Source organism: Haliotis rufescens, unplaced genomic scaffold (genome assembly GCF_023055435.1).
Source record: "Haliotis rufescens isolate VD_foot unplaced genomic scaffold, xgHalRufe1.0.p SCAF_1, whole genome shotgun sequence".
NCBI classification, from domain to species: Eukaryota; Metazoa; Mollusca; class Gastropoda; order Lepetellida; family Haliotidae; genus Haliotis; species Haliotis rufescens.
In genome coordinates this window covers 61,541,411-61,555,942 of record NW_025963779.1, presented here as the reverse complement: position 1 = coordinate 61,555,942, position 14,532 = coordinate 61,541,411, and the positions used below count along the sequence as shown (strand labels likewise).

The window sequence follows — 14,532 nt, the reverse complement described above, 5'->3', positions numbered from 1 at the left end:
GTGACAAATGTAGAAAAGTAATTAATTAAACACCGATTTCAAAACATAATATTCACGTACCTCATTATGTGATATTGTGTTGCAGACAATTTTGACCAATGCTCCAGTAAAGTCATGGAAAAAAACTTTCATACCGATAAAAACATTATGTTGTTCTGAAATATTCGAATGTGTAAAGTGGACATGCAGAGACGTGCATACATCGATATATGTCTTTGGGACATGTAACTATAGAGTTGGGTGAAGATGCTCAGGTCATTCATACTTTTAAAAGTATTTATTGACCATGTCAAATGTATGTAATTATAACTGACGACAGAGGTATTACGTCTAGGTTGGATGAACAGCGAATATATGTGGGGGATTCATGGGATTTGTTCATGGGGTTCATGGGATTTATGTAGTAAGGTTAAATTGCTGGTAAACAAATTTTGCAGTGTGGTTTGTACCACGAGCGTCACTTTATCTAAGCATACATTACACAGTACACTCATTCATTTTAGTTCGCCATGGGGATTCAGGGACACATCAGTCGTCAGTCACTCCCTGTTTGTTGCAATATGCGACCTGGCTGATCGTAACCCGACTCGATTGTTTACAGGCAGCCCTGAGAAAGCTATTGCTAACTGCAGTTTAACACTCACTTACCACTCACTGTGAAAGCATCGCCTCTATGTTGTTTATAAACCAGGATTTTTCGGATCTTCCCACTCTGAGAGAGGAATTATTAGGACGAGACATTGGACACCCTGTCATATCTGACTGTGTTTCATTGACGACCCTACCCATGGCATTTCAACGCGTATGAGAATGCGCTCAAACATGTACAACTCTGTTGTTGACCGTATTTTCTGGGTTACAGCATTCATGACCTTAGGGGCTGACCTTTTGATATTCTGTGGGCGGGGGACTGGGAGTTTTCAAAACAAAATAAATTGCCACCCAACATTATTGAAAAAATATAATTATGCTTCAGAGTGATGAAAAAATATTGCCTGCCTCAAAAATTACATTCTTGCAAGGTGGTTTTCTTTAAAAATAAAATTCAGACTCTAAGTTTCAATAAAAAGAATATCTGGTATTTTAGCTGTAGCTGATCAAATAACTAATCTCGATACAAAATCTTTACCCAGTGATTCGTTGCTGGCACACTGACAGAAATATTTTGTAAAGTTTACTTACCTTAGTGGATTTCATTATCCACTAGCGGATCGGACTCCAACATGTCAGTAGACTTTACGAATATAGTTAGTAATTTTTCACTAGGTGGCCTATGTGAAACTAACTTGCGCTAACTGAAAAAGGTGTAGCAGTAATCAGATATACTTTCATTGTCAGCTTCCTGCACGAGACAAGCAATATGAAGCATACAATAACAACACATCAATGAACACAAAGAAATTTAACCTTGGTGGGATTCGTATCTGCCAATTCCTCTTTTGTAATCTGTCATGCTACAAAATGTGCTATGGAGACTGCTGTCATCATACGTGTCTATTTTCATAGTCACCGTTAGCTTGGTCTATTTGTATATTTTTATGTTAATATTTACCAAGCTCGTTGTTTGTCCGGGTGGCAAATGTGTTATGTTAGTGCCTGTCAATCTGATATGCACATCTAATTTCAAGATAATTTTTATATTATTCATCTCATTCATATTTCACTTTTAGTCTGATGACATGCACTATATTAAACATTGCTAAATTCTAAACATGTTTCAAGGTGTTACATGTTAATGGGGATCTTGTGTTTAGGTGGTGTTTATATTATCAGGCGACTGTTGATTTCGTGTGTTCAGGCCATCAAACGTGCTTAAATGGAACACACGAAAGGGGCATACCGTTTCGTAGTGAAACACATTCCTAAAAATGTTTTGTATGTGTTTAATTCTTACACTGTGGTTTAAGTAGTGAATTATATTAATTCGATGAGTAATATTTACCAATCTTCAGTATCTTCGTGCAGTCTACTAGGCAGGATAGTAAAGTCACTGTTTACTTACCTCCTGACCGCTGTTCCTATTAAGTTAGGATATAGAATTCACTAAACTTTTTTTCTCAGTGCATATGTGTAGGTCTTTTTGCCCGTCAAGGTGATCTCTCCCCACACAATTATCCACAATTACGAAGATCATGAAGAGTCATCGCAGGTGGCTTATAACGTTGTCCATGACGTCATCAAACCTATCACGACATTGAGAACTAATGGTCAATGTCCTCTGACTTTTTATCCAAGGTAGCGATGTCGCATCACTACCTTAGGGATCAATATACATACATGCAGGGAAAGCATATATGCACATATTTATATATTGTAGATAAAATGACCTTAAAAGAGAAACACAATATATTAATTTATTCAGTTTTAAGTTGGATCAATATGTATCAGAACAACTTCGATTTAGTTGTGTGTGTTGGGGGGGATGGGGGGCATATTTGCCGAAGCTGACAATTAGTGTTACGTTCTAAAACAAAACAACTTATTGTTCGGGACTGTCCCATTGGCCTTATCTGTATGAAAGATGTTTTATTTGTATGGAATATGTCGTCTGTATATGGACATATTTTATTTACAGAATATGATGTTATTAAATGACACTTTTTTATTCAAAACTACGTTTCTTATTGAATGATGCAGGTCTGAATTTATGATAAGTATATAAAGCGTTAATGTTTAGTTAAGATTAATTCTTGATGCTTGGTCTGACTGGACGAAACATCGCGAGTTTCACCCTAGTGCCTAACCCTGCGACTTGGGTCACTTGGGAATTTCCTCCCACGCTAAATAGTTTATGCTATACTGTTCAAAAATAGCACTTAATTTCTCTCAGACCGAGTACATCCGCAAATGAGGGACAAACACTAATCACTGTCCAAATACAATGCACCGCTTCGATATTACGGGACCGGGTGAGCCACTCCGGTAGATTCTTCACTGAACTTTTTCAAGACTAATAAAACAACTAATGAAACAGTTAATCAATTCTTGTAAAAAATACTGATAAAATAGCGAAACATACCATATTGTTTTTAGTATTATTAAAAAATAACCATCAACCACATAAGAAATGTCACGTTGTTTCGAAGTGTTGATCTAGAGCCGATCGATCGTTTGTGTAACCCACCGTCAAAATCATATTTTATAGTTATATTAAAATAATCGAGGCTTATATTTCATATTTTAAGAAAATAAACACCTTAAATAATTTGTATCAAAAGACTCAATTTTAATGCATTAAACGATCAACCTTTGCCGGACCGAACATATCACGACCAAGATGTTTTGCAACCACAGCAGTTGTTTCCCCTTTCAACAGTTGGAGTTTATCGAGAACATTAAAATACATTCACTTTGGCCTGTAATTATTTGTTTGTTTGTTTTTTTTAACTTGAAGACTTCAATTATTTAAACATTCTATTTCAGGCCAATCAAGAAACTCATTTTTTTTTTAAACAAAGAACATTACTACATTTAAACTTGAATGTATTTAGTTTTAGTACCTAGATCTATGTATTTATATTTTTTCTTAGCTATTTTGATTTCTTATAGGGAGCAGACAAAATGATGAAGATAAAGATGGTGGGCACTAATCAACCTTATATTAGGTCATTTTTTTCAAAAACAATATTCATTTTTTTTTTTGAATAATGATTTACATTTATGCATCTTAAAATATATTTGGTATTTTGGATAGGATGAAATCCTCTCAAAATTAATTTCATATTATCATTTTTAGGTAGAAAATCACTATCACAGTTAATTATTTTCAGAATTGACAGACAATACAAAGTGTTAAAGAAATATAGAATTATGTTTGTCTCATGTATATTCTTGAAACCAAAGGTGTTTTGTTTGTTTTTTACCATGTTTACTGAAAAACAACAACATTTCTTTAATAATGAAACTTTTATATATTATCAGTGCAGTTAAAGAACCCCAATATGCTTGGCTAGCTTAATTTTAAAGATAATTATTCAGCATTCCTTTGGATGATAAACTAGACATATGAAAAAATAAGAAATGTAATTTTTCTGAATTATTTTTCCATTACATGGTTTACAGTGGTTTATTTTTTTCACACAATCTTATTAGCTGCCTGAGAGTGGAAAGCTATGTTGCTATTTTAACCAGACCTTAAATTATTCTATTGTTGTATGTGTAAATTTTCAGAACTTGGTAAGTAAAAACTCAAATTTATGGATGATGAAGAAACGACGAACAAGAGGTCATCTTATAACATTTACCATTAACCTAATTTCTTAACATAAGCAATGTTTTAATTTTAATACTTTTACAAACAATTCACATATGATCAGGTCACTAAAATATATATTTATTATGAGTCTTGTTGATAAAAAGAAGCACATGTTAAATTTTAATTACCTATGGTCAGTAATTCTTAATTTCTAATCTGATAAAATAAAAATAAAATAAAGTTTGGATGTAACTGTAGCAATAAAATAACAACGTAATATTACAAGGGCATTTAAAAAATGTAAATATTTGTATAACTATTGAAATGATAATTTATTGTTTACATATATTCTCTTTTATTTATTATAGAAACACATGTGCTCACCATTTTCAGGAACAAAACAAATGAAAAAGAAAAAAGATTACATGAAATAATCATCATTTTACATATTAAATTATTCACTGAAAAGTTCATTTTAAAGACGAAAATTCGTTTAAAAATATTACAATTCATTGATGGTGTTGAGAAGATTTACCTAGCAGTAATCAACTGATCAGTTGCCTGAGTTGGTATTTATATAATCTATCCTGAACAATCCTCCTGACATTTCCTATGGCCCTTGTTTTTCGTTAACAATATGTTACAAAAAAGACAATATTTAATTTCCTCATATTTGGGTTTATTACATTAGTTTCTAACGGACAAATAAACGAATAACGTATTTACATACACTAAAAATGTGGGCCTATTTAGTGTTGCGCATTGAGAATGACAGTCACGGTGAAACGAATGTAAAATTAATAAACTTATGGGCCGAGTTATCCAAAGTCATCAACAAATATCAAATGACATTAATTATTTTCAAAACAATACTCCCATCAATTTTTAATAGTTAACAAAGACCATAACATGAATACTAAAAAGTGGCTTCCCTGTCACGGGAAAACTCGTGTGGGTTGCCTTCGCTAGATCCTTTTTACCTGTTTTTGGTGCAGTTGTCTTACTGAGTGGAAATTTTCAACTACGAGCTCGACTTTTTATGGCGTATTGTTATGGAGAAAAAGGATCGTGGCAGATAAATCACTCGTGTGTAGATTTTTCGGTAACAACCGAACACAGTGGTTAATCCTCTATGTCATAAAACAAAATCCAAACTGACACAATGTAATACAGCCACAATCAGTGTTGCCATACACTGCCATTAAACAAAATCCAAAATTTCTTAACACAAACAGATAAGGTCACAAGAGGTCGGCCCCCCTGCACATTCGACAACTTATAGTAAATGTGATTTTTTTATTCGAAACTACAAAGCAGCGGACAGGGTTAAACCGGGAATTTGTTTTTCCAATTTTCATTATTATATCAACAAATTTACATAGTTCCTTTTTTAAGAAGATATCGTATGGCACTTAAATAATTGTTTTAATTGTAACATATTTGGTTGTTTTGAATAACGTTTTTGAATGTACATTTCCCTTTGTTCATCGAATATTTACATAAAATAATAGTCCCCAATCATCTCCAATGTCAAACCAATCACACAATTTACATATACGTTCATTCAACGAAGTTTTAATCTATCTTCAAGTTTCTATTTACAGTCGGTGACAAGATGTCCTAAAGACGAGCAATTAAAAGGGAAAAGGGTGATGTGATGTTTATTAAATTTGTTTCCAGTTTATTGTTGATTTTAATGTGGATGATGTGGAGCATTTACTGAAATTTGAAATACCTGCATTGGTTTGGGAGACACCCCCTTTCAGCCAGTGAGATTATATAAAACTCAACCAGCGTTCAGATCAAGTCACCCACTGAGGTGAGGTGTGCAGTTGTCCGAAACGGATAGGCATATTCGGTGCCACTCGGCACTTTCCATCATCTTCAAAACACCTCGGGCAGCAATGAGGTGGTACACTGACCGACCCCTCCACGTATTATGTAATATCATGTAATGGAACCGAGTTCCAATGTGGATTCCTCCTAAAGCTGGCGGAGATCACTTTTCGGATTTGGTTCAGGTGATCCGAGTGGATTAAGGTGGGCATGTTTACGAACTGTATCAAATTTCGTCAAGGTTCTTGTACAATGTCACACATTTCAGATCACTTTTGAGGTGATTGAGTTAGGTAAGGGTGAGGTGAAATGGGGTTTAACTTCGCGTATAAGATTGTCGAACGTTTATAGCGATGTGTGTGTGTGTGCGTGCGTGTGTGGTCAGTTAAACTTTAAGATCGTATCGGCAATACATATAAAAAAGCTGTCAAATCAAATTAAGCGAAGCAAATATTTATTGAACCAAGCTAACCATACATTTAGATATAAAATCGATTCGTCTTAAGCATTGATTTTATTTGAGTTAATATATTTCGTATTGCTTATCTTCTTGTAAATGTACGATAATCATGGAAGCGTCACGTATCCGTTTCAAAGTGTTTCATCGAACTAAGCGCAATTATGGAGTCATATATATATATATCTATTCAACCTCAATCTGATATTGTTCATTGTCCCAACACAAGTTTACATGATCACAGGCCAGGTTTGAAAAGTCATTGTGTTTTCCAGTTTCTATTAGAATATGAGGATAGCGTGCACAGAAAGGACATATGTTAGCACGCGACTCTGCAACAACGTTGACACAGTGGCGGTGGAGTTGACAGTTGTTGATGTCGTTGGAGAGGTTGTTGATGTCGTTGGAGAGGATGTTGATGTCGGGGGAGGAGTGGGGCATGCAGCATCCGAATCTGAAAATATTGAATTCGTCAATTAAAACATACACAATTAAAATAAAGGCTTATTCCGCGACGTAAGAGCGAATGGGTATGGTTTTACGCCGCTTTTAGCAATATTACAGCAATATCACGGCGGGGAACACCAAAAATGGGCTTCACACACTGTACCCATGTCGGAAATCGAACCCTGGTCTTTTGCATGACGAGTGAACGCTTTAATCACAAGGCTACCCGACCGCCCCCTGCGCTGTGAGAGAAAATACTAAGTGTATACTAGCATATCACAATACGGCAGTTACTTGAATGTGTTGCTGCATGATCATTGAGATCATTGTCAACATTGAAAGTTGTCACGTTTAAGAACCATTTACAGTGTTTAGGTTTTGAGAGCAGCGTGAACGTAAATGGAATTAATAAAAATGAACTGTTCAGCGTATTCAAACAACCAAATGTACCCACCAAAGCAGTATCGACCTGCACAAGCTGCAGCCTTATTTAAGAAGTACACAAAGAAGTTCGTGCAGTTCTTAATCTGAATATATCTCATCTGTTCACAGCAGTCCTCGCCGTATCTCAAACACACCGTCCTGTTCGCAATACCATCCTTGACAGCCGGATGTGTACCTGGTAAAATGTGAATGGATACGATCAGAATAATACATTTAATTGATCACATGTAAAAAAAGGTTTTTATCAGAAAAATAATTATTAATCTGAATGTACAAGGTGGTATATGTGCTTTGTACCAGAGAGGAATCGCCACATCTATAATTTTATAATAAGGACGGGCTACAGAATACACTACAGTTTTTAATTAATTAGATTAATTAACGAAGACAGCCGCATGTGTGTTAATTCTTATAAAGTGACAACAAGTCATTCCGGCAATAAGGAATATTACTTACAGTAATGCCAAAAATTGCAATGTGCGCTTTTTAGCAATATAATAATTTTTCTAGCGATAAATGTTTTGATTGAGTTTTGATCACTTGGTTACAAACCGGGTAACTCCGGTACTCTCATCATAAATCAGTTGCAAGGTATTACATACCAACTCTATAAAAAGTTTAAGAATATAGATTGAAGGAAAAAGACAAAATCAAATATATTTTACACTGTGCCTATTTGTTCATATTTAAAAAAATAAACCTTTCTGTGTTGCTTGCTTTGTGAATGTGTTACAAGTGTCAACAACAAAATTCGTTATTGTATCGCCCTCCAGGTTTGTTATGGCGGGTAGAAATATTTTACTGTAGCCGAAAGAATATCGCCTATCCTTTACATAAAGCAGTTTACCAAAATACCCTGTGTTATTCACATCGCCCTCTACTTATTCAGGGTCGTACCATGGATGGACCTCTGTGTCAAAACCACAAGTATGGCGAAGACAGTGTACGTGCACACGTTAGTCAAATTAAGTCAAATATGCGACATAAGTTTAGACAAACTGACAGTAAGACACACAAAACTCAATTCATGGGATCATAGTGACAAGTGCAATGACATTCTCAAAGAAATCAAGGCATGGCTAAATACTTCACACTGAAAACAATTTTTTTTTTCCATTTCCACTGTTAAAACGAGCTGGGTTGTTTTCAAAATATTATGGAATAAACAAAATCTAAAAACGAACCGTTCAGCCAGATTGGGTAATTTGCACCACAGCTGTTTGCTTCGGGACAGTGCGACGTCATCTTTGGAAATTCGTCTTCTTCACCGACTTTAATTCTAAACCATGATGGCGTGAGAAACTCATCACACTTTTCATCTGTCTTCTGATAGGGGCATCTCGGACTTCTGTCACCGTTGGTGATAACGTCCCTATAGTTTGCGCAAGGCTCATCCACAGACTGGGCTGCAATGAGTTTTCATATACTCAAAACATGTGTCAACAATTACTCGTTTGTTCTTTTATGATTGCCAGAAATTGTCGTCTTGAAGAGGGAAGATACAAAGTTCTAAAGAATTATCAGTGAAACGTTTTTGACAACATAATGTCTCTTGCTACTGTTCCTTCCGATCGCGTTATGTTGAGAGCAAAGGAGTCAAATACTTTATATTCTGGTGGAGAGGGTTGGGGGAGGGTGGTCTTGGGGATATTCTGAAATATTTTTTGCCTCAGAAAGAAAATAAGGGCTCGTCATTCTGGATGTCCTGAACTGTGTTGTCAAAATGCTATAGTTTCGATTGGCTCTTCCCTTCAGAGAGAATGATTGGCTCTTCCAACTTGTGACCGAAAACATATCTATTTTTTCTTTATCTCTTTGAACCTAGCTAAAGCAAAAATATTAACGAAAACATTAAATAAAACTTACGATGTAATATTTTATTCAGTCAGCGCCGCCAGATTTACAAATTACAATACAATAGACATAGGTGGAACCAATTCTTTTGGATTCACAACACATTGTTTTCAGTACATGCAGCATGTCCTGTGACAGATGTATTTTATTAAAATGGTTAAACCTGAGAACAACTGATTTTTCAATAACCATCAAATAGCCAATTCCCTTGCACTGATTTACCCACCTTAATTGGAAATAACGGAGACCAGTGAGACCGCTTCATATTTTGGTCTATGCATAACGATTCAGCGTGACAAAAACTTCTCTTTAAGACTATGACAAGAGAAATGAGTTCAACTTTCCAACAGTCAGCTTTCCCTTTATGTCGAGCAAAATTCCTTCACCATGCCTTGGTGTCTACATTTTACAACGCTTTACAAACAAGGGTTTTGTTGCTTTTATTTACATCATTTCCGGGAACAAAAAACATCCCAGCCCCTCCCCTGAATATCAAATGATCGGTTCCCGAAAGTACATGCAGCGTGTTATCGTTGCTTTTTTTCGTGAAATAAGCGTTTTTCAAAGTGAATGTTTGGAAAGACTTACCCAGGAAACCCGTGATGAAAACCATCAGTCCACAAAACACGTTCTGTTGTCGGACCATGTTGAGAAGTTATGTCAATGTGTAACCGTTTAAATTGTCACATGCTTGGATTGGTATTGCCCGCAAGTCAGCCTGGCGTTTGTGAACAGGTGGCAACAGAAATTATTTCTCGTTCGTTTCTATTTGACTTAGCTAAGGCGAACGCCGCCTAGTTCAGGGGAAATCAATAACAAAACTACCGCAATAACGTTCAACACGCCCCTCTGTGCATTGATTACTTCAAATGTTAACACTGGTTAATACCAACAGGATATGCATTGATCCAGATATTATTAGTTCTTATCACCAGGAATTAGCAACGGTGTTATGCACGTACAACATCTGATTTACTTTTTTATGTTCATGTAAATGTTATTTCGTGCTTTGAAAAGTAACTTGTTATGTTTTGTTATTTACCTCTATCCACGGGAATAATCGTGATTTAGGATAATAGCTTATTCAATTTGGCTGCAATATAAGTATATCAAATTGAAAGGTCGACACAGAATATATATATTTTGGAGATACATTTTTACACTCTCTTATATAAAGTGGTCAGTGTGTCATACAGACCCTAAAACAAATATATCCAAAACAGCCTATGCAAGTCTATAATAGTGAGTAAGTATATAATACTGCAGTATCTGAAAATGAAGAGTCTCTTTGCTCCTTTTCATTATATATTATTAATGTAACAACTTCGGGTTTTTTGTTCTGTAGGACATGTTCATTTCAGAGACAAGCTGTCAGTCTAAATAGTGTTATACGTACAAGTTTACTTCGTAAGGAGAAATGAATGTCTCATTTATGTGAGAATGACTCGGGTTATCGTTTCAATACAGTTGATGGTTTACTTAGCAGTCCACAAGTTTACGGATTTACTTATTGATATTTATCATAGATTTATTCCAAACAAGATTATTACAATCAGAAGCAAAGATTATCCTTGGGTGAATAGTGAAAGTCAATATAATCGTAAACACAAACTTGCAAAGCAAACAAACTCAACATCATATTGCGAAGTGTTTAGAAGATTAAGAAATTGGGTAGTATATGTTATCGAGAAAGCTAAAGAAACTTATTACACGATCTAGATTCCAAGATTAATGAGAAATGCGGTAGTAAGATATGGAGGTGTTTGGTAAAAGATTCCTAAAGGGAAAAGAACAATCTGTACTATACCCACCCAATACTTTTCAAAACCAGTACATAATGATCCAGTATCGATAGCTAACGTTTTAAATGACTTTTTCGTAAATCAGTCCACGCTCGAAGGGATTAGTACACAAGACCGTATCGTATTAATGACTTCAAACTTCCATAGGTGTAAAAATAATCGACAGTTATTGCTATATACAAAAAGACAGTAGAAGTGGATATGCTAAGGGTTACCCTGCTGCCCTCACAAGTTAAAAGTTTTTGAAAATGTGTTCAAAAGTGCGAATTCAACTTCTTCAAATATGACAATGTAATACAACCGGGTTTTACCCTGCCAGATTCGACAGGGTATCAGTTGATTGGTAAATGTAATATATTTCGAGCGCGTAAGATAGCCAGAGAAGTTAGAGCTGTGTTCTGTGACATAAGGAAGGCCTTCGATAAAGTAAGGCACAAGGGACCTTTGAACACGTTGCGCTTGGAGTTAGCGGTAATCTACTGAGCTGGTTTGATCGTTATCTTCATAATAGAATTCAAACAGTAGTTATAAACGGACATAATTCGAAATTTATCCAGTAAAGGCCGGCGTTGGGACGTCATTATTTCTTGTATGCATAAATGACTTGGTGGATATCAAAAACTGCAATTTGCGACTTTTTGCAGACGATCAATGATTATAATGCAATAAATATTGATCCAATAACTACAGCAACACGTCTAAATGATGATCTAGAAACAATTCCAATGTCGTCAGATCAGTTGCAGGTAACGTTTAATTCTTAAAAATAGAAACAAAACAGTTCAGTGAAAAAAGTAATATATGTCAGAAATTGTTAATGCCAAGTATAAAAAGACATAGACATTTGAGTTTAATGTTGGCAAGTTACTCTCATACTGTCAGACATTCTGTTGAATTGAAATATATTAAAGTAAGGACGTCATCTTATCTTTCCTACCTTGTACTCGACGTAGAACTTTGGAACTCTTTCCCAAAAATACTGAAGCAATCCTTTTGTAGTTTTACAGACAAGATTCCCACGAAATTAGGACATAACTCTGCATTCGGTGAGTGAGTGAGTGAATATGGTTTTACGCCGCTTTTAGCAATATTCCAGCAATATCACGGCGTCGGGAATCGAACGCTTTAACCACTAGGCTACCCGACCGCCCCTCTCTGCATTCGATATCAGGTTTGGAAATAGATTCTGCCAAGTATTATATTCTGGACTCAGATTAGGTTGAAGCACTTTAAATTCACATAAAACTGACAGATTTGTTTGACAATAAAACCGATCCCCCAAACGCATCACAGCGACGGCCATGGTAGTGAGTGAGTGAGTGAGTGAGTGAGGTTTTACGCCGCTTTTAGCAATATTCCAGCCATATCACGGCGGGGGACACCAGTAGTGGGCTTCACACATTGTACCCATGTCGGGAATCGAACCCGTGTCTTCGGCGTGACGAGTGAACGCTTTGACCACCAGGCTACCCGACCGCCCTGGAAGATCCAGAGACCACGTAATATTAAACACCACTTATATGTTTGCTGGGAGATAGTATGTATTAGATTTTTGTAATATCTGAAAAAAAACCGACAAGAACATGATAACAGAATTCTAAGCATGCTGAACTTAATCAGATATAAATCTCAACTAAGTTCAAATCACATTACACAGACATAATTCAATACTTAACATGACATGAAGAAATGTGATCATCTACATGTATCATATGCTAAATATACTCTCAAAAAGAGTAGGGGATCAAGAAATATACGTGTTATGATCGGTCATCAGAAGAAAGATTAGCTTTTCAAATAGTCAATTTTCCCTTTACAGTCCGGGTTGGGGTCGGCAGTCAGGTGACTGAGGGCGGCTATATTCAGCAGTATGTGCATCATACGTTTATTACCAACACGAATTGGAAGAACCAAAACCGTGCACTTGTAAACTCAAGTTCAAGAAAAAAAGGTATTTTTACCGAGAGTTTTTGTTTGATCAAAATGTGAGTTGGGTCATTCGGGTTGTTTAGAGAAACCTCGTTAGTCCGTAAAATGCGCCATGCGGACGAATACAAAAGGCGAAATTTCAGCAAACATTATTCGTTATTCCGGAAACATTTTATAGCTATTATCGAAAAAATGTATTGTTCCCGAAAATTACTTCGAAAAATAACCATGCTTCAGACTGTTGAAAAAAGAGAAATTGCCTGCAACAAACATGACATTGTTGCAAGGTGTTATTCTGGCTCATTGCTTTTTTAATAGCTGTTCACACGCCAGAATATCAAATGGTCGGTCACTAACTCCAAGAACTATGCCCTTCCTGGATGAGATAACACAGGTGTGTTGATTGGTAAAAGGCAACTGCAATCGTAAAAGGACTTCAATACTTGTGTTCTTATCGTCCTAATAATACCGTCGCATCGATAAGGGCCTCGTGTTTTGTATTGTAGCTATGGGTTACACTAAGTCTTGTTGAAGTATATGACATCAGATTGAAAAGCAAGATGTATGGACAACATGCATTTGAGACACAGCCTTACCGCCCAATCCCATTACAGCCTGGGTTACTAGGGTATGTTATCACATCCGGATAGTGTAACCAATCTATTGTCATTCGTAAAAATATCAAGTCTCCTGGGTAGGTAGATATCGTTTCAGGCATATTTCCAATAGATAAGCATCGATACACATGTTTCAGAGTCTGTCCAATCACAGCGATTGTGGGCGTAACTGCAGATGAGATAAGACCCAAGCTTTCTGTATATATAGGTAAGCATCTGTCTGTCAAGGTATACCTTTCTGACATGGCGCCAGATATCAGTGCAGGTTTCTGTTGGCTTCTCTTCCTCTTCATCGGGCTGTCAAATGGTAAGTACCTGCAAAGTGTTGTATTGTCCGTATAAATATTCATGTTCTTATTTTTGTAGGGAGATGGTTAGCTCATTCTTGTTTTCCCGCTGCATACTTGCACTGGCAGCTTTCCTCCTCCAACATGTACATGTTTTGAACATTTATTTTGAACTACTACTATGGTGTTTTTAATCTTGAACTTTAGTAATAATTGTTACATATGTCACTACATGTGACCACTTTCCGGAATGTTCTAAAATTGCAAACCTGTGTACTTGTGTTGTAACGCGTTGCGAGGGAGCACCGTTTTCAAAGCGTTGTTGACGTCATGGTAGAATGGAGATAAACCTACTGTGTTTTGAAATTTGATATAGTCCCACTGTAGATACCCCTTTATTATAATTTTTCGCTTTAGCGCGAGGTTCCAAATTATAATAAAGAGGTATCCCATCTACAGTGGGACTACATCAAATTTCAAAACACAGTAGGTTTATCTCCTAAATATATTGATATTCCTTCTTAAGCACTGTCCGTTACAGGCATTCCAATCATTATATTATACTATATATAGTTTAAACGTTGAGAAATATTGCATTTCAAATACTAGTAATCGCAAATTATGTATCTTTCTACATTTTGAATTCACCTTGATGCTCTGCAAT

General features: G+C 35.9%; 2 protein-coding genes across 4 annotated transcripts in view; one reads left to right on the top strand and one right to left on the bottom strand.

Moving 5' to 3' along the window:
* Positions 1-6,468: 6,468 nt before the first annotated feature.
* Positions 6,469-10,049, bottom strand: LOC125372381 (pancreatic secretory granule membrane major glycoprotein GP2-like). 2 transcript variants are annotated; one of them, XM_048382254.1, is made up of 5 exons: positions 9,822-10,049; positions 8,564-8,785; positions 7,390-7,554; positions 6,888-6,942; positions 6,469-6,857 (listed from the first exon to the last, which is right to left on the bottom strand). In XM_048382254.1, the coding sequence occupies exons 1-5, from the start codon at positions 9,877-9,879 to the stop codon at positions 6,770-6,772; spliced, it is 588 nt and encodes a 195-aa protein (XP_048238211.1). In that variant the 5' UTR covers positions 9,880-10,049; the 3' UTR covers positions 6,469-6,769. The 2 variants fall into 2 exon arrangements, with proteins under 2 accessions (XP_048238211.1, XP_048238209.1); XM_048382252.1 differs by having other exon boundaries at positions 6,469-6,942; positions 9,822-10,047.
* Positions 10,050-13,809: 3,760 nt separating this feature from the next.
* Positions 13,810-14,532, top strand: part of LOC124145021 (von Willebrand factor D and EGF domain-containing protein-like) — a 30,502-nt gene continuing 29,779 nt past the window's right edge. For both annotated transcript variants that reach the window (XM_048398945.1, XM_046514655.2), the window contains exon 1: positions 13,810-13,888. In XM_048398945.1, the coding sequence (XP_048254902.1) occupies positions 13,825-13,888 (64 nt within the window). In that variant the 5' untranslated portion in view covers positions 13,810-13,824. The remainder of the gene's footprint in view (positions 13,889-14,532) is intronic.